Raw genomic sequence first — 20846 nt, 5'->3', positions numbered from 1 at the left:
TTAGATGCGGGTGTAGGGTACACGGCCCTTAGTGTATGAGTCTAAGTGTGGGATTCATCTCATTCTTGTTGAGGACACAGGGACACTGAAATATTTACGTTTCTTATTGGATTTCTTTATTTTTGAAGGTTGACATTGTTTACGACTATTGCATGCATGACATGAGATTCACACCATTGCATACATAGTTCTGCAGTAATATGCTTTCGACCAGCCAGAAATTTCACAAAGTTTCCAGTACTCAATAGGCTTTCAAGGTTTTCGGTACTCAATAGGCTTTCAAGGTGAATGTCGCAGTCAGTGGCGAACCCAGGAAATCGACATAGTGGGGACACCAATTTTCTTTGTAACGCCGTAATATATGAGTTACAGTTAAGCACATTCACACTTAAATAATTTTAATTAGCATTCATGATAATGTAATAATTTTAAAGTATATATGTATTTTAATAACAAGCTATTTGGGCAAACTTGTGCATTTCGACTATATGCGTTAAAACAAAATTATCACATGCTCATCATCTATTTTCCTATTATTAACTCTACAAGTATAAGTTTCGGAGACCAAAAATGTACAAATACAATGTGCGAATTCATATTGAGTATTACGCAAATGATTGGAGACGTTGGGGAGTGGGGCAAACCTGGGCTGTGAAACAGTTGGATTTTGAAAAAAGCCAAAAAGAGTTAGGGGAGTAGAACTCGAACTCACGCTATTCCTTTCCCATGGCCTGTCTCTTACCACTGAACCAAACTTTAACATCTTACACATGATAGCATATATAATTTATATACATACAAAATCGGGAATTTTTTTTTTTTAAAAGGCGTGGCGGCACGTGACCCCACGTGCCCCAAGGTGGATCCGCCCCTGGTCGTAGTAAAATGTTACGCATTTGTTGTACCCCTACTCATGTCTCAAGAATCCGACACTGTTCTTCATATATTTTGAAGATTTCGTATAACAGGTTTTTTGTATCAACATTGTAAGAAATTTGCTCAAACCTTGCGCACTAAACAGAATTCATTGGCTTGCACCACAGCGCTTTAACTTCCAAAGTTGTGCTTTTAGTTTGAGCCTGTAACTGTGGCTTGGTCTAGTAGTTTGCTGACTGTAGTAGTCTCAATTTCACTCTCTGCTGATACATTCATATTGCAGACTTTACATCTCTTGGTGGCTTCGTTGGTGTCAAGATCTGCATTGACTGATGCTTTTGTGCGTAAGGAGACGAAGCAAGAAACCTAAGGTAATAGCTTTGTCTGATTGTCTCTATGCCCAGCAGAGAGGAAGAAACTCTGGTGTTTGCCTATAAGCCTATGTTCTAGTGCAACAATGCAAACTTGTGTTATTAGCATTGATATTCTATATCCGCAACTGATGTAAGACCAATTGGTATTCTTTCCTTTCCTTTTTTCGGGGTTTTGTGAGACCCTTTTGTGGTTTTGTCTAATTTGGAGAGACTATTGTGTGGCAATGGTATTAGGGTATGGTCTGAATTTCTGATTGGGCATCATGCCCGCATGCCACTGAGCAGCAAATAGGGTTCCTTCTTTAAAGGCTGGTGTAAGATGAGTTTTCTCTTTCCCCTCTTTACCTTCGGCAGGCAGAATGAAAGTTACAAACGTTATGAAGAATTACATTCGATGATAATCTATTAATCGGGATGTTCAAAAATTCATCTAAAATCTACAAACAAGGCCACCATTTACCCAAAAAAAAAAAAAAGGCCAACGCATCGGCACAATGACTATAACTGGTGAATTAATCCTTATGTTGGGTGAGAAGTAATCGAATGACACAAGAATTGGCCTGATACCTCCCATTTGAGAGTGAGTTACCCCTGAACTATACTTCAAGAAAGAATCCCCATAATAGAGCGGTTAACTGGGCTATGTCAGCTGGTTATGCCATTTTGTTTTATAATAAGGTATCGAAGTCTTCGATATATTCAACTTCATATTTCAAAGTGAACGCCTAATACAGGCCTTGCCTTTGGTACTATTTATTAAATGGACGAGAAAAGATGGGCTGTAGACCTACCTTAGCCATTGGAGCATTAAGGCTTCGTTGTAAACTTTTGTCTAAAATTTTTTTTTGGTACTTTTTTATTTTTCATAATTTTTTGTTGTGTTTTTCGTTGTAATTTTTGGGGTTAATTATTTGTCTCGACAAGAGGAATCAAAAAAATATAATAACATGGGCCGATGTTGAAAAAAAAGTCATCATAGTAAGACGACACTTTAGACAAAAAAAAGATATTCTTTTCGTCATCAATGATTTTTTTTTTTGCTTCTGGTCATAATTTTATACGTTTTAGACTCTGGTCATTATAGATCGGTAAGTAGTCATTATCCTAGGTGATCACTCTAATGGACAAGCTAAATTTATTAATTGAAACACAAATTTTGCTTAAATTTGGAACGAGAAAAGGGAGGTCTATGTTCTATTATGGAGAAGATGAATTGATATGTTTCTTAGACACAAAGTTTGTGTAAAAGAGCAATTTTTCATTTTGAAACCCTCCAAGGTTTTTTTTTTTGTTTTTTGGGTAAGTCGATTATTCAAACCCTGAAACGTTTTGTAGCTATTGTTGCTGCGGCAACACTTTTTTTTTTTTGCACCAAAGAACATCTTATATATATATGAAAGAAAGAGTACAAGGGTTTAATCAAACAAAATACAACACAAAATACACTTAGAACTATGCTGCAGCAACACTTAAACAGGTTCTTTTTGTGCCTAGGGAAAAAAAAAGTTTCGTTGGGCCTACAAACATATAATTTATATTACTATAAAATAGAGCAGTTTGTTTTTATGCCAAGAAAAAAAAAGTTTCATTGGGCCCACAAAGTTTTGTTTTAACCTCTACAACCGTTAGATCACTTCATATTAACTTTGTAGCCATCGAATCATTTCTTTTTTAAAATATACTCTTTTATTCTCACTTTTTTAAGCAATGTATATATGTCCATGTATAAATATTTTCTTTTATGATGAAATAGGAAAACATATATATCAAAATGGAAACTGATACTTTGTGATGATTACAACTATCACACGCATAAAGTAATTGGATAGAACGAATAACTTATTCAAGCTGAAGATATGTTACATCCCAAATTCACTAGTGACTATATATTTGTGGCCAAAATTTACAAGGTGACTTGTTGATAGGGCCGCAAACGAACCGAGCCGCTCGCGAGCGGCTCATGACTCAGCTCGCTAATGGCTCGTTCGAGCTCGGTTCATCAAGCAAATGAACGAGCTCGAGCCAACATTTTCAGCTCGTTTCATAAACGAGCCGAGCTCGAGCCACTTGATCTTCGGCTCGTTGAGCTCGCGAGCTGCCATATACAGTACATACAAATACCAAACGAGCCATTAGAGCCGAGCTCGAGCTTACATATACATATATATATATATATATATATATATATATATATATATATATATATATATATATATACATACATACATACATACATACATACATATACCAATACCCATACATGTACCGAACGAGCCATTCGAGCCAAGCCGAGCTCGAGCTTTTGAATATATGTTCGAGCCGAGTTCGAGCCCACATATTTTAGCTCGATTTGAGCTCGAGCTGAGGAAAACTAAGGCAAGCCGAGCTCGAGCAAGGCAAAACTTGGCTCGACTCGGCTCGTTTGCAGCCCTACTTGTTGAGTCATAAGTTTATGGACCAATTTATCAAGTACATTGGAGTCACTTTTGCCCATTTGCTTGCTACAACTTTAGCCATTTATAGTGTATTACAGAGTTATTGGAGTTGCTTTTAATAATTGTCCTTTTTTAGTGTATTATAGAGTTATTGGAGATGCTTTAGATTACTACTGCCGCTGTCTTTCCCAATTCCAAAATCGTTCATCAAAGCAGCAATACTGGTTTGGTTTGCTAGATCTCCCGCGGTGACTCACAGGTACCACACACCACTTAACTTGGATCATTTTTGAGCAGTACTCTACTCATTCTGCTTGTTTATCCCTTCTTCTTCATCGTCCCTCTATCGTTACTTCGGTTACTTCTTGTCGTTTCACTTTTTCATCACCAAATTTGTCCTTCAACCAAACACACTTTTACAAACACTCACATTTGTCTGTTAGTAGGATCCTTGTTTATGCTAATATATGGACATTTGTATACGACTTGAACCTTTGAACTGTACGAGGGTAGTTGGTTCAGCGGTCGAAAACTTGGCCTTGGTTGGACAAGCCCAAGTTCAAGTCCCGTAGCCCCCATTGGAACTAATTCTCCTTAATTGTCATCTTTATTTTGTGTGTTTTGTTCGTCTTTTCTGAATTTTTGTCAGATTTGCATTGTGTCTTTTGGATTCTTTGTCCGTCTTGACGGGATGAGTCTAAAAAGTAAAAAATTATGACCAAAAGCATAAAAAAAATTCACGAAAGATGAAAAAATGCAAACTTTTTTGTCTGAAGTGTTGTCTTAGATAAATTTTTTTCAACATAGATCCACATTATTATACTTTTTTTATTCCTCTCGTCGAGACGGATGATCAACCCCAAAACTTACGACAAAAAACTTAACAAAAAAGTTGCCGAAAAATGTTTTAGACAAAAAAATTGAGGATGGGGCCTTACTTCCAACACCACTCACACGTGCTGGGTTCTTAGGCTCGGTCACGACATGAGTGCAGTGATAGTGGTGTGACGTGAGGGCAATACTCTCTGGCGGAGGTGATGGGTAACATACCTGCACTAGGACTTGCTAAATTCTTCTGTTTGGAGTTATTTTTTCAGTCCTAATTTTAAATCCTTTTAAACGATGTTTCTCCATGAGTAAGGATCCTCTCATTCAATGGCTATTCCTTGTTTGATACTTGTGATGCAAAAGGGGACTTCACCCGGTCCTATTTGACTATCCCAAAAAAAAATAAAAAATTTACAAGATTGGAATTGTATTGGTTAGTGACAATCCTATGAAACATGCTATGAAGGAATTTACTCCTGTTTTGATTATAGCCTCTAAATGATACGGCAGTCTGCACGCAGAACATGGAGGCCCAACCGAACACCGGTGATTCCCTATACTTTTGTAATGCAACCATAACCGTCCTCTGCCGAGAACTTAATAGTAACATTGTACAATTACACCGGCATTGCACCAAAAAAGTTCAATGTTTGACATTTGTAAACGCGGTTTCCATTGCTTAATTTCAAAAAATCTACATTTTAAGAATTTCCTTGAATGCAATATTGGTGCCATGGATTTCTTTTGGTGTTGCAACTCAATATTGTTGTGTTTTTCACGAACAGTTTTATGCTTTTTTGTATTAATCTTTTCCATTTGTAGTGGTTGATGCAAACATAAGCCAACAATACTCGTCAAGCAAATTACTATTATCTTGAAGTTAGTTACTCAAGTTTTTGAAAATCATGGCGAGCGAAGCTTCTCAAACTATGAGTTTGAAGATCCTTGTGGAGAAAGAGAAAAATCGAATTGTTTTTGTGGAGGCAAACAAGGATTTTGTGGATGTTCTATTCAGCTTCCTTACAATACCTATTGGAACAATTTTCGGACTCACTCGTGAGCACTTTTTGGAGGGGGAGATTGGCTGTTTAAACAACTTATATGAAAGTTTGGAAAAGTTTGATGAGGACTTGCTATCAAGTGAGCACAAAGGGATACTTCTTCGTCCGCGATGTGCAGCTGATATCTACTGTAGGAACCTAAAGGTAGATTTGGTTGAATGTAACAAAAGCAAGTATTATGCGTGTGTCTCTTGTAGTATGGTGAGCTATTACCAAAATGATCCTTGCCGGTGCGGAAGAGCCTTAGACTACGAGTTAAATCTATTAAACCTAGTTCCCAAAGGTGGAAGTGGATTTATAAAACCAACTGTCCGGTTTATGATAACCGATGACTTTCAAGTGTTGCCTATGTCTACCACGGCTGGCTTGTCTCTGCTTGGCAATTTTGGAGCATTTGATGGGAGCAAAACAGAAGAGAGAATGCTGAACATAGGAAAGGATGAGGTAATTAACGAAATCATCTTTTTGTTCTATATTCCATAAATGGAACTCTATGATGTTTTCTGTTACTAAATACAATATGCGTACAAATAACAACTCAATTCCTATAAAATCCACATATTTCCATACTTGCGTATATACGTGTATATACACTTTTGCCGTGTTCCTGGGCTTGCCCATGACTCTGTGCCCTTATTTTTTTTGGAACTACTTGTTTGTATCCATCTGTCTCAGGTTCTGAAATTGCTCAAGTGTTCATTAGCATCAAGGACGCCTTTTTCTGACTCCATATTGGAACCTCCCTTCAGTAAGACAAAGCCCATGATTAATTATGGACAGTATGAACCGAGGATGATGAATCTATCTCAAAGAGACGTGGACACAAGAAATAAGGATGCAAAGATAAACTTGAAGCTTTTCATAAACAGGTCGAACAATCGGGCGCTGTATGCAGAAGTTGAAGAGAATTTTGTGAATCTCCTATGCAGTTTCCTCTCAATTCCAATCGGTTATATCATTAAGGAATGTCCATATTTGTCCTTTTAAGGGATGCCTAGGCAATTTATGCAAGAGTGTCCAAGATTTAGATGTCAACAAGTTCTTCAAATCAGAGGAGATGAAGGCAATTCTACTCGATCCAAAACTAGCCCCTGGTACCCCTTATGACAACAAACTAATTGGTACTGTAAACGTGTCATGGTCGACTCTTTCTTCCCTATTCCAAACGAAATGCACTGGTTTGAGTTCAAAGTCCCATCTGCGGGAAGTTAAAATTGGTGGCGGACTAGTGAAAGGACCGTCTATGTTCATGGTGACGGATAGTTTATCGATAGCACCTTTATCTCCAATCTCAGGCATATCTTTTATCAACAGATTAAAGGTACCTGTCAGCGACATTGAGGAATTGGAGGTGAATATGGGTGAGGAGGAGGTAAGCCGTAAGTTTACTGCTGTCAAATTATAATAGATGTTACATGGACGCAGATACGGGTGTAGGGTACGGCCCTTAGTATATGTGTATAAGTGTGGGATTCATCTCATTCTCATTGAGGACACGGGGACACTGTGAAATGTTCACATTTCTTATTGGATTCTTTACAAGGTACCATGGACTACTTCATGCATAACATGAGATTTACATCATTGCATACATACTTCTGCAGTAATATGCTTTTGACCAGCCAGAAATTTCACAAAGTTTTCTGTACTCAATATGCTTTGAAGGTTTCCTGTACTCAATAGGCTTTAAAGGTAAATGTCGTAGTAAAATGTTACACGTATGTTGTACCCCTACTTGTGTCCCAAGAATCCGCCACTTTTCTTCATATATTTTGAAGATTTCATATAACAGGTTTTTTCTATCGACATTGTAAGAAATTTGCTCAAACCTTAAGCACTAAACAGAATTCATTGGCTTGCACCACAGCGCTTTAACTTCCAAAGTTGTGCTTTTAGTTTGAGCCTGTAACTGTGGCTTGGTGTAGTAGTTTGCTGACTGTAGTAGTTTCAATTTCACTCTCTGCTGATACATTCATATTGCAGACTTTGCATCTCTTGGTGGCTTCGTTGGTGTCGAGATCTGCATTGACTGATGCTTTTGTGCGTAAGGAGACGAAGCAAGAAACCTCAGGTAAAACAGCGTTGTCTGATTGTCTCTATGCCAGCAGAGAGGAAGAAACTCTGGTGTTTGCCTATAAGCCTATGTTCTAGTGCAACAATGCAAACTTGCTTTATTAGCATTGATATTCTAATCCGCAGCTGATGTAAGACCTATTTGTATTCTTTGCTTTCCTTTTTTATTGTTTTTTTGGTTTTGTGAGACCCTTTTGTGTGGTTTTGTCTAATTTGGAGAGACTATTGTGTGGCAATGGTGTTAGGGTATGGTCTGAATTTCTGATTGGGCATCATGCCCGCATGCCACTAAGCAGCAAATAGGGTTCCTTCTTTAAAGGCTTGTGTAAGATGAGTTTTCTCTTTCCCCTCTTTACCTTCGGCAGGCAGAATGAAAACGTTAATCCTTCGGCAGCCACCATTTACCCAAAAAAACAAAAAAGAAAACAAGGCCAACCCAACGACACAATTACTATAACTCGTGAATTAATCCTTATGTTGGGTGAGAAGTAATCGAATGACACAAGAATTGGCCCGATACCTCCCATTTGAGAGTGAGTTACCCTTGAACTATACTTCAAGAAAGAATCCCCATAATAGGGCGGTTAATTGAGCTATGACAGTTGGTTATGCCATTTTGTTTTATAATAAGGTATCGAAGTCTTCGATACATTCATTTTCATATTTCAAAGAGAATGCCTAATTCAGATCTTGTCTTTGGTACTATTTCTTAAATGGAAGAGAAAAGATGGACCGTAGACCTATCTTAGCCATTGGAGCATTAAGGCTCCATTGTAAACTTTTGTCTAAAACTCTTTTTTGGTACTTTTTTATTTTTCATAACTTTTTGTTGTGTTTTTCGTTGTAATTTTTGGGATTAATTATTTGTCTTGATAAGAGAAATCAAAAAATATATACTCCAATAATATGGGCCGATGTTGAAAAAAAAAGTCATAATAGTAAGAGGACACTTTAGACAAAAAAGATATTATTTCTGTCTTCAGCGTTTTTTTTTTTTATCATAATTTTGTACTTTTTAGACTCTGATCATTATAGATTGGTAAGTAGTCATTATCCTGGGTGATCACTCCAATGGACAAGCTAAATTTATTAATTGAAAGATAAATTTTGCTTGAATTTGGAATAAGAAAAGGGAGGTCTGTGTTCTATTATGGAGAAGATGAACTGATATGTTTCTTAGACACAAAATTTGTGTAAAAGAGCAATTTTTCATTTTGAAACCCTCCAAGGTTTTTTGGTTTGTGTTTTTGTTTTTTGTGTAAGTCGAAACATATAATTTATATTATAAAATAGACCAGGTTTCCGTATTGTTGCTGTTGTTGCAAACCCTCAAAAGTTGTGTAGCTATTGTTGCTGCGGCAACACTTTAAACAGGTTCTTTTTGTGCCTAGGAAAAAAAAATTTCGTTGGGCCTACAAATATATAATTTATAATTTATATTACTCCCTCCGTCCCTTTTTAAATGTTCTACTTCGTAACTCCAACTTATTAAAAAAATATCATCATTATACCTTTCACATCAACTTTTTCCTCCACTTTCCTTACTTACCCATCATCATTACACTTTTTACTCACTAACTTTTTAAAATAGAATCTACTTTTAGGGACAAAATAGACAATATACCAACTTTTACCCACTAACTTTACCAAATGGACACTTATTAAGGGACAGCCCAAAATGGAATACTGGACTATTATAAAGGGACGGAGGGAGTATAAAATAGAGCAGTTTCTTATTATGCCAACAAAGAAAAGTTTTGTTGGGCCCATAAAGTTTCGTTGTAACTTTTACAACCGTTAGGTCACTTCATGTTAACTTTGTATCCATCGAATCATTTCTTTTTAAAAATATATTCTTTTATTCTCACTTTTTAAGCAATGTATCTATCCCTGTATAAATATTTTCTTTTATGATGAAATAGGAAAACATATATATTAAAATGGTAACAGATACTTGTGATAATTATAACTATCACGCGCATAAAGTAGTTGGATGGAACGAATAATTTATTTAAGTAGAGGATATGTTACATCCCAAATAGTAACAGATACTTGTGATAATTATAACTATCACGCGCATAAAGTAGTTAGATGGAACGAATAATTTATTTAAGTAGAGGATATGTTACATCCCAAATTCACTAATGACTATATATTTGTGGCCAAATTTATAAGGTGACTTATTGAGTCATAGGTTAGTGGACCAATTTATCAACTACATTGGAGTCACTTTCTGCCCCTTTGCTTTATATAGTGTATTGCAGAGTTATTGGAGATGCTTTTAATAATTGTCCTTTTAGTTTACTATTGCCACTGTCTTTCCCAATTCCAAAATCGTTCATCAAAGCAGCAATACTGATTTGGTTTGCTGGATCTCCCGCAGTGACTCACAGGTACCACACACTACTTAACTTGGATCATCTTTGAGCACTATTCTCTACTCATTCTGCTTGTTTATGCCTTCTTCTTCATCCTCCCTCCATCGTTGCTTCGGTTACTTCTAGTCGTTTCACTTTTTCATTACCAAATTTGTCTTTCAACCAAACACACTTTTACAAACACTCATATTTGAGGGGTGGGCAGTCCGTCAGCAGTCGAAAACTTGGCCTTTGTTGGACAAGCCCAAGTTCAAGTACCGTAGCCCCCATTGGAACTAATTCTCCTTAATTGTCATCTTCATTTTGTGTGTTTTGTTCGTCTTCTGGGAACTTTAGTTAGATTAGTTAGATTTGCATTGTGTCTTTTGGATTCTTTGTCCGTCTCGACTAGATGAGTCTATAAAGTAAAAAATTATGGTCAAAAGCATAAAAAAATTTCACTAAAGACGAAAAAATACGACGTTGTATTTTTTTCAACATCGATCCACATTATTATAGTTTTTTGATTCATCTCGTCGAGACCGATGATTAACCCCAAAATTTACTACAAAAAGTAAAAAAGTTGCCGAAAATAGTTTTACGCAAAAAAAAAATTGAGGAGAATGGGGCCTTACTTCCAACACCACCCACACGTGATGGTTCTTAGGCTCGGTTCCGACATGGCAGAGGGACGGGTAACATACATGCACTAGGACTAGCTAAATTCTTTTGTTTGGAGTTATTTTTTCAGTCCTAATTTTACATCCTTTTAAACGATGTTTCTCCATGAGTAAGGATCCTCTCATTCAATGGCTATTCCTTGTTTGAAACTTGTGATGCAAAAGGGGACTTCCCCGGTCCTATTTGACTATCCGAAAATTTTTTTTTTTTTTACAGGATTGGAATTGTATTGGTTAATGGTTAGTAACAGTCCTATGAAACATGCTATGAAGGAATGTACTCCTGTTTTGGTTATAGCCTCTAAATGGTACGGCAGTCTGCACGGGGAACATGGAGGCCCAACCGAATACCGGTGATTCCCTATGCTTTTGTATTGCAACCATAACCGTCCTCTGTCGAGAGCTTAATAGTAACATTGTACACTTACACCGGCATTGCACCAAAAAAGTTCAATGTTTGACATTTGTCAATGTGGTTTCCATTGCTTAATCGCAAAATATCTACATTTCAAGAATTTCCTCGAATGCAATATTGGTGCCATGGATTTCTTTCGGTGTTGCAACTCAATATTGTTGTGTTTTTCACTGACAGTTTTTTATGCATCTTTCTATTAATCTTTTCCATTTGTACTGGTTGATGCAAGGGATTCAAGTTCCAACATAAGCCAACAATACTCATCAAGCGAATTACTGTTATCTTGAAGTTAGTCACTCAAGTTTTTATTGAAAATCATGGCGAGTGAAGCTTCTCAAACTATGAGTTTGAAGATCCTTGTGGAGAAAGGGAAAAATCGAATTGTTTTTGTGGAGGCAAACAAGGATTTTGTGGATGTTCTATTCAGCTTCCTTACAATACCTATTGGAACAATTTTCGGACTCACTCGTGAGCACTCTTTGGAGGGGGGGATTGGCTGTTTAAACAACTTATATGAAAGTTTGGAAAAGTTAGATGAGGACTTTCTATCAAGTGAGCAAAAAGGGATGCTTCTTCATCCGCGATGTGCAAGTGATATCTACTGTAGGAACCTAAAGGTAAATTTGGTTGAATGTAACAAAAGCAAGTATTATGGGTGTGGCAGCTTTTGGACTTGTAGTTTTGTGAGCTATAACCAAAATGTTTCTTGCCGGTGTGGAAAAGCCTTGCGCCACGAGGTAAATCTATTAAACCCAGTTTCCCATGGTGGAAGTGGATTTATAAAACCAGCTGTGCAGTTTGTGATAACCGATGACTTTCAAGTGTTGCCTATGTCTACCATGGCCGGCTTGTCTCTGCTTGGCAATTTTGGAGCATTTGATGGGAGCAAAACAGAAGTGAGAATGCTGAACGTAGGAAAGGATGAGGTAATTACCGAAATCATCTTTTTGTTCTATATACATGTATATACACTTTTGCCGTGTTGCCGGGCTTGCCCATGACTCCGTGCCCTTATTTTTTTGGAACTTCTTGTTTGTATCCGTCTCAGGTTCTAAAATTGCTCAAGTGCACATTAGCATCAATGACGCCTTTTTCTGACTCCATATTGGAACCTCCCTTCAGTAAGACAAAGCCCATGATTAATTATGGACTGTGTGGACGGAGGATGATGAATCTATCTCAAAGAGACGCGGACACAGGAAATAAGGATGAAAAGATAAACTTAAAGCTTATCATAAACAGGTTGAACAATAGGGTGCTGTATGCAGAAGTTGAAGAGAATTTTGTGCATCTCCTATGCAGTTTCCTCTCAATTCCAATCGGCTATATCATTAAGGAATTTCCATATTTGTCCTTCAATGGAAACCTGGGCAATTTACGCAAGAGTGTCCAAGATTTAGATGTCAACAAGTTCTTCAAATCATCAGAGATGAAGGCAATTCTTCTCGATCCAAAACTAGCCCCTGGTACCTCTTATGACAAAAAACTAATTGGTATTGAAGAAGCTGTAAACCCGTCTTACTCGACTCTTTCTTCACTATTCAAAATCACATACTCTGCTTTGAGTTCAGAGTCCCCTCTGCAGGAAGTTAAAATTGGTGGCGAACTAGTGAAAGGACCGGTTATGTTCATGGTGACGGATAGTTTATCAATAGCACCTTTATCTCTGATCTCATGCATCTCTCTTATCAACAGATTAAAGGTACCTTCCAGCGACATTCAGGAATTGGAGGTGAATATGGGTGAGGAGGAGGTAAGCCGTAAGTTTACTGCTGTCAAATTATAATAGATGTTACATGGACTCAGATACGGGTGTAGGGTACGGCCCTTAGTGTATGTGTCTAAGTGTGGGAAAAATCTCATTCTCATTGAGGACACAGGGACACTGAAATATTCACATTTCTTATTGGATTTTTTATGAGGTACCATGGACAACTTCGTGCATAACATGAGATTCACATCATTGCACACATAGTTCTGCAGTAATATGCTTTCAACCAGCCAGAAATTTCACAAAGTTTTCAGTACTCAATAGTCTTTCAAGGTTTTCGGTACTCAATAGGCTTCAAGGTAAACGTCGTAGTAAAATGTTACACGTATGTTGTACCCCTACTCTTGTCTCAAGAATCCGCCACTGCTCTTCATATATTTTGAAGATTTCATGTAACAGGTTTTTTCTATCAACATTCTAAGAAATTTGCTCAAACCTTGTGCACTAAACAGAATTCATTGGCTTGCACCACAGCACTTTAACTTCCAAAGTTGTGTTTTTAGTTTGAGCCTGTAACTGTGGCTTGGTGTGGTAGTTTGCTGACTGTAGTAGTTTCAATTTCACTCTCTGCTAATACATTCTATTGCAGACTTTGCGTCTCTTGGTGGCTTCGTTGGTGTCAAGATCTGCATTGACTGATGCTTTTGTGCGTAAGGAGATGAAGCAAGAAACCTGAGGTAAAAAAGCGTTGTCTGATTGTCTCTATGCCCAGCAGAAAGGAAGAAACTCTGGTGTTTGCCTATAAGCCTATGTTCTAGTGCAACAATGCAAACTTGCTTTATTAGCATTGATATTCTCTCTCTGCAGCTGATGTAAAACCTATTGGTATTCTTTCCTTTCCTTTTTTTTTGGTTTTGTGAGACCCTTTTGTGGTTTTGTCTAGTAATTTGGAGAGACTATTGTGTGGCAATGGTACTAGGGTATGGTCTGAATTTCTGATTGAGCATTATGCCTGCATGCCACTAAGCAGCAAATAGGTTTCCTTCTTTAAAGGCTGATGTAAGATGAGTTCTCTCTTTCTCCTGTTTACCTTCGGCAGGCAGAATGAAAGTTACAAACGTTATGAAGAATTACGTTCGATGATGATCTATTAATCCGAATGTTCAAAAATTCATCTACAATTTACAAACAAGGCCACCATTTACCCAAAAGAACAAAAAAAAAAAAAACAAAAAGCAAGGCCAACCCTATCGCACAATCTATTAAACGGAATGTTAAAAAATTCGTCTACAATCTACAAACAAGGCCACCATTTACCAAAAAAAAAAAAACAAGGCCAACCCAAACGACACAATGACTATAACTCATGAATTAATCCTTATGTTGGGTGAGAAGTAATCAAATGACACAAGAATTGGCCCGATACCTCCCATTTGAGAGTGAGTGAGTTACTCCTGAATTATACTTCAAGAAAGAATCCCCGTAATAGGGCGGTTACCTGGGCTATGGCAGTTGGTTATGCCATTTTGTTTTATAATAAGGTATCGAAGTCTTCGATACATTCAACTTCATATTTCAAAGAAAACACCTAATACAGGTCTTGTCTTTAGTACTATTTCTTAAATGGAAGAGAGAAGATGGACTGTAGACCTACCTTAGCCATTGGAGCATTAAGGCTCCGGTGTAAACTTTTGTCTAAAACTTTTTTTTGGTACTTTTTTATTTTTCGTAACTTTTTGTTGAGTTTTTCGTTACTCCCTCCGTCCCAAATTTTTTGTCCGGTCCACAAAATGGAGTGTTAAAAATAATACATTTTTTGTAAGAAAAAATCAAAAGTTTTTCAACAACTTACTAGATATCAATGAGTATTTTAATTTGTTTTTGAAAAAATTGCATTATTTTTAGCACTCCGTTTTGCGGACCAAACAAAGAATTTGGGACAAAGGGAGTATAATTTTTGGGCTAATCATTTGTCTCGACGAGAGGAATCAAAAAAATATACTCCAATAATATGGGCCGATGTTGAAAAAAAAGTCATCATAGTAAGACAACAATTTAGAAAAAAAAGATTTTTTTTTTTTTGTCTTCAGTGATTTTTTTTTTTGGCTTATGGTCATAATTTTATACTTTTTAGACTCTGGTCATTATAGATTGGTAAGTAGTCATTATCCCGGGTGATCACTCCAATGGACAAGCTAAATTTATTAATTGAAACAAAAAATTTGCTTGAATTTGGAATGAGAAAAGGGAGGTCTATATTCTATTATGGAGAAGATGAACTGATATGTTTCTTAGACACAAAGTTTGTGTAAAAGAGCAATTTTTCATTTTGAAACCCGCCAAGTTTTTTTTTTTTGTTTTTGTTTTTTGGGTAAGTCGAAGATTCAAACCCTCAAAAGTTTTGTAGCTATTGTTGCTGCGGCAACACTTTAAACAGGTTCTTTTTGTGCCTAGGAAAAAGAAAAAGTTTTTTTGAGCCCACAAACATATAATTTATATTATAAAATAGAGCAGTTTCTTTTTACGCCAAGAAAAAAAAGTTTCGTTGAGCCCACAAAGTTTTGTTGTAACCTCTACAACTGTTAGATCACTTCATGTTAACTTTATAGCCATCGAATCATTTCTTTTTTAAAATATACTCGTTTACCCTCACTTTTTAAGCAATGTATCTCTGTATAAATATTTCCTTTTATGATGAAATAAGAAAATATATATATATCAAAATGGAAACTGATACTTATGATTATAACCATCACGCACGTAAAGTAGTTGGATAGAACGAATAATTTATTTAAGCTGAAGATATGTTACATCCTAAATTCACTAGTGACTATATATTTGTGGCCAAATTTATAACGTGACTTGTTGAGTCATAAGTTTATGGACCAATTTATCAAGTACATTGGAGTCACTTTTTGCCCATTTGCTAGCTACAACTTTAGCCAGTGTATTACAGAGTCATTGGAGATGCTTTTAATAATTCTCCTTTTAGTGTATTATGGAGTTATTGGAGATGCTTTTAATAACTGTCCTTTTAGTTCCCCATTGCCGCTGTCTTTCCCAATTCCCAAATCGTTCATCAAAGCAGCAACACTGGTTTTGGTTTGTTGGATCTCCCGCAGTGACTCACAGGTACCACACACTACTTGACTAGGATCATCTTTGAGCACTACTCTACTCATTCTGCTTGTTTGTTTATGCCTTCTTCTTCATCGTCCCTCCATCGTTACTTCGGTTACTTCTTGTCATTTCACTTCTTCATCACCAAATTTATCCTTCAACCAAATCAAATACACTTTTACAAACACTCACATTTGAGGGGTGGGCAGTCCATCAATAGAATTCTTGTTTGTGCTAATATATGGACATTGGTATACGACTTGAACCTTTGAACTGTACGAGGGCAACAAACGAGTGGTTGGTTCAGTAGTTGAAACTTGGTCTTGGTTGGACAAGCCCAAGTTCAAGTCCCGTAGCCCCCATTGGAACTAATTCTCCTTAACTGTCATCTACATTTTGTGTGTTTTGTCCATCTTTTATGAACTTTAGTTAGATTTGCATTGTGTCTTTTGGATTCTTTGTTTGTCTTGATGGGATGAGTCTATAAAGTAAAAAATTATGGCCAAAAGCATAAAAAAATTCACTAAAAACGAAAAAAATACAAACTTTTTTGTCTTAAGTGTCATCTTATATAAAAAAAAAAACACAAACTAGTGATTGCCCGTGCCTTACAACACGCCGATCAAAAAAAGGCACGACACAATACTTTTTTATTACAACTCAAAAAAAAATTATCCTTCCCTTCTAGTGAGCTTAACAAACCCAAAAGAAATTTTTTATAATTTATTTTTTAAAATTCTCTTCAAATAGGATAAACTGAACTAATTTCTTCTAAAAATAGTTTCACAACAAATAATACCACTCTCATTGAAAAAGTGGGAGCACATACCCAAATGAAATTTCTAATTAATTTACGCACAACCATTTATTAACAGCTATCATGATCAACCAATACTTATATCACACCCGTATACAATATAGTTCTATAGTTCAACCAACAACTAATCCAAAAAAAATAGTTTTAAAACTCAACTTCCCGTAAGTTAACGAATGTTGTTTTTCTTTAACATTGAATATGATTCTTGCAATGGAATGCTACAAATTGAGTTTTTTCCCCTTCAAATCAAAGAAATGCTATAGGCCCACAACTGGAACAAATTATCAAGCACTGCTGCTTTGAATCATCATCCAAGAAATAGGTGAAATAATTTATTACCAAAAAAAATACTAAGCTTATTCTTTTGTATGACTACCAAACCAAACTAAGTTTATTCTTTTGTATGACTAAAGTTTCTATAATTTTTTTCTATTGTTACCTCAGTTGAAGGAAGTAGGAATTGAATAGAGTTTTCTGATGGATGAGTGGACAATGCACAACAGTACCACAATGATAGAGTTTAAGATCGACGATAGGGAGAAGAAAATGTATTGATAATAAAAGGCACCCTGTTAAAATAAAGAAATAATATGTATGTTCTCCGAAAAAGCAACATTAACTAAGAAGTAAGGAAAGAGGGAGGGAGAGAGTAAATTTATTAAAGGAGTTGATCGGACGGCTATAACCAATCGAGACCGATGATTAACCCCAAAATTTACGACGAAAAGCTCAACAAAAAATTGTAAAAAGTAAAAAAGTTACCGGAAAAAGTTCGAGATGAAAAAATTGAGGAGAATGGGGCCTTACTACCAACACCACCCACACATGCTGGGTTCTTAGCCTCGGTCCCGACATGAGTACAGTGATAGTGGTGTGATGTGAGGGCAATACTCTCTGGCGGAGGTGATGGGTAACATACCTGCACTAGGACTTGGTAAATTCTTCTGTATGGAGTTATTTTTTCAATCCTAATTTTACCTCCTTTTAAACAATATTTCTCCATGAGTAAGGATCCTCTCATTCGATGGCTATTCCTCATTTGACACTTGTGATGCAAAAGGGGACTTCCCCGGTCCTATTTTACTATCCAAAAATAAATAAAAAAAATTACAAGATTGGAATTGTATTGGTTAATGGTTAGTGACAATCCTATGAAACATGCTATGAAGGAATTTAATCCTGTTTTGGTTATAGCCTCTAAATGGTACGGCTGTCTGCACGGGGAGCATGGAGGCCCAACCGAATACCGGTGATTCCCTATACTTTCGTATTGCAACCATAATCGTCCTCTGTCGAGAACTTAATAGTATAGTAACATTGTACACTTACACCGGCATTCCACCAAAAAAGTTCAATGTTTGACATTTGTAAATGCGGTTTCCATTGCTTAATCGCAAAAAATCTACATTTCAAGAACTTCCTTGAATTCAATATTGGTGTCATGGATTTCTTTCGGTGTTGCAACTCAATATTGTTGTTTTTTTCACGGACAGTTTTTTATGCATCTTTCTATTAATCTTTTCCATTTTTAGTGGTTGATGCAAGGGATACAAGTTCCAACATAAGCCAACAATACTCGTCGAGTGAATTACTGTTATCTTGAAGTTAGTCACTCAAGTTTTTATTGAAAATCATGGAGAGCGAGGCTTCTCAAACTATGAGTTTGAAGATCCTTGTGGAGAAAGAGAAAAATCGAATTGTTTTTGTGGAGGCAAACAATGATTTTGTGGATGTTCTATTCAGCTTTCTTACAATACCTATTGGAACAATTGTCAGACTCACTCGTGAGCACTCTTTGGAGGGGGAGATTGGCTGTTTAAACAACTTATACGAAACTTTGGAAAAGTTTGATGAGGGCTTTCTATCAAGTGAGCACAAAGGGATACTTCTTCATCCGCGATGTGCAACTGATGTCTACTGTAGGGACCTAAAGGTAGATTTGGTTGAATGTAACAAAAGCAAATATTATGTGTGTGCCTCTTGTGGTATGGTGAGCTATTACCAAACTGATTCTTGCCGGTGTGGAAAAGCCTTATCCATCGAGTTAAATCTATTAGACCGAGTTACCCAAGATGGAAGTGGATTAATAAAACCAACTGTGCGGTTTATGATAACCGATGACTTTCAAGTGTTGCCTATGTCTACTGCGGCTGGCTTGTCTCTGCTTGGCAATTTTGGAGCATTTGATGGGAGCAAAACAGAAGAGAGAATGCTGAACATAGGAAAGGATGAGGTAATTAACGAAATCGTCTTTCTGTTCTATATTCCACAAATGGAACTCTATGATGTTTTCTGTTACTAAATACAATATGCGTACAAATAACAACTCAATTCCTATAAAATCCACATATTATATACACTTTTGCTGTGTTCCCGGGCTTGCCCATGACTCCGTGCCCTTTTTTTTTTTTGGAACTACTTGTTTGTATCCATCTGTCTCAGGTTCTGAAATTGCTCAAGTGTTCATTAGCATCAAGGACGCCTTTTTCTGACTCCATATTGGAACCTCCCTTCAGTAAGACAAAGCCCATGATTAATTATGGACAGTATGAACCGAGGATGATGAATCTATCTCAAAGAGACGTGGACACAAGAAATAAGGATGAAAAGATAAACTTGAAGCTTTTCATAAACAGGTTGAACAATCGGGTGCTGTATGCAGAAGTTGAAGAGAATTTTGTGAATCTCCTATGCAGTTTCCTCTCAATTCCAATCGGCTATATCTTTAAGGAATGTCCATATTTGTCCTTCAAGGGATGCCTGGGCAATTTACGCAAGAGTGTCCAAGATTTAGATGTCAACAAGTTCTTCAAATCAGAGGAAATGAAGGCGATTCTACTCGATCCAAAACTCGCCCCTGGTACCTCTTATGACAACAAACTAATTGGTATTGAAGAAGTTGTAAACCTGTCATATAAGACTCTTATACCCCAATTCCGAATTACAGCCACTCATTTGAGTTCAGAGTCCCGTCTGCGGGAACTTAAAATTGGTGTTGGACTAGTGAAAGGACCATCTATGTTCCTGGTGACGGATAGTTTATCGATAGCACCTTTATCTCCGATCTCAGGCATATCTCTTATCAACAGATTAAAGGTACCTCACAGCGACATTCAGGAATTGGAGGTGAATATGGATGAGGAGGAGGTAAGCCGTAAGTTGACTGCTGTCAAATTATAATAGATGTTACATGGACTCAGATACGGGTGTAGGGTACGGCCCTTAGTGTATGTGTCTAAGTGTGGGATTCATCTCATTCTCATTAAGGACACGGGGACTGAAATATTCACGTTTCTTATTGGATTCATTATGAGGTACCATGGACTACTTCGTGCATAACATGAGATTCACATCATTGCATACATAGTTCTGCAGTAATATGCTTTCGAACAGCCAGAAATTTCACGAAGTTTTCAGTACTCAACAAACTTTCAAGGTTTTCGGTACTCAATAGGCTTTCAAGGTAAATGTCATAGTAAAATGTTATGCGTATGTTGTACCCTTATTCATGTCTCAAGAATTCGCCATTGTTCATATATTTTGAAGATTTCATGTAAACAGGTTTTTTCTATCAACATTGTAAGAAATTTGCCCAAACCTTGCGCACTAAACAGAATTCATTGCCTTGCACCACAGCGCTTTAACTCCCAAAGTTGTGCTTGAAGTTTGACCCTGTAACTGTGGCTTGGTGTATTAGTTTGCTGACTGTAGTAGTTTCAATTTCACTCTCTGCTGATACATTCATATTGCAGACTTTGCGTCTCTTGGTGGCTTCGTTGGTGTCAAGATCTGCATTGACTGATGCTTTTGTGCGTAAGGAGACGAAGCAAGAAACCTGAGGTAAAACAGCGTTGTCTGATTGTCTCTATGCCAGCAGAGAGGAAGAAACTCTGGTGTTTGCCTATAAGCCTATGTTCTAGTGTGACAATGAAAACTCGCTTAATTAGCATTGATATTCTATATCCGCAGCTGATGTAAGACCTATTAGTATTCTTTCCTTTCCTTTTTTTTGGTTTTGTGAGACCCTTTTGTGGTTTTGTCTAATTTGGAAAGACTATTGTGGCAATGGTATTAGCTTATGGTCTGAATTTCTGATTGA

General features: G+C 36.8%; 3 protein-coding genes across 5 annotated transcripts in view; all 3 read left to right on the top strand.

The window, feature by feature from the left end:
- The window catches only part of LOC131307087 (uncharacterized), a 20460-nt gene extending 12495 nt beyond the window's left edge, over positions 1-7965 (top strand). Inside the window, exon 7 of the mRNA XM_058333505.1 lies at positions 7558-7965. Coding sequence (XP_058189488.1) covers positions 7558-7725 — 168 coding nt within the window. The 3' untranslated portion in view covers positions 7726-7965. The remainder of the gene's footprint in view (positions 1-7557) is intronic.
- On the top strand, positions 3894-20846 carry LOC131306403 (uncharacterized). Of its 2 annotated transcripts, none has more exons than XM_058332624.1 (4): positions 3894-3944; positions 18280-18980; positions 19190-19894; positions 20500-20846. In XM_058332624.1, exons 2-4 carry the CDS (start codon positions 18381-18383, stop codon positions 20584-20586), a joined length of 1392 nt encoding a protein of 463 aa, XP_058188607.1. In that variant the 5' UTR covers positions 3894-3944; positions 18280-18380; the 3' UTR covers positions 20587-20846. The 2 variants fall into 2 exon arrangements, with proteins under 2 accessions (XP_058188607.1, XP_058188606.1); XM_058332623.1 differs by lacking the exon at positions 3894-3944 and adding an exon at positions 15789-15942.
- On the top strand, positions 9922-13806 carry LOC131306402 (uncharacterized). Of its 2 annotated transcripts, XM_058332622.1 has the most exons (5): positions 9925-10040; positions 10902-11037; positions 11329-12025; positions 12148-12852; positions 13460-13806. In XM_058332622.1, exons 3-5 carry the CDS (start codon positions 11417-11419, stop codon positions 13544-13546), a joined length of 1401 nt encoding a protein of 466 aa, XP_058188605.1. In that variant the 5' UTR covers positions 9925-10040; positions 10902-11037; positions 11329-11416; the 3' UTR covers positions 13547-13806. The 2 variants fall into 2 exon arrangements, with proteins under 2 accessions (XP_058188604.1, XP_058188605.1); XM_058332621.1 differs by lacking the exon at positions 10902-11037 and having other exon boundaries at positions 9922-10040.

Source organism: Rhododendron vialii, chromosome 11a (genome assembly GCF_030253575.1).
Source record: "Rhododendron vialii isolate Sample 1 chromosome 11a, ASM3025357v1".
Classification (NCBI taxonomy): domain Eukaryota; kingdom Viridiplantae; phylum Streptophyta; class Magnoliopsida; order Ericales; family Ericaceae; genus Rhododendron; species Rhododendron vialii.
The sequence above is the reverse complement of the archived record's forward strand: the minus strand, read 5'-3'. Positions and strand labels throughout refer to the sequence as shown.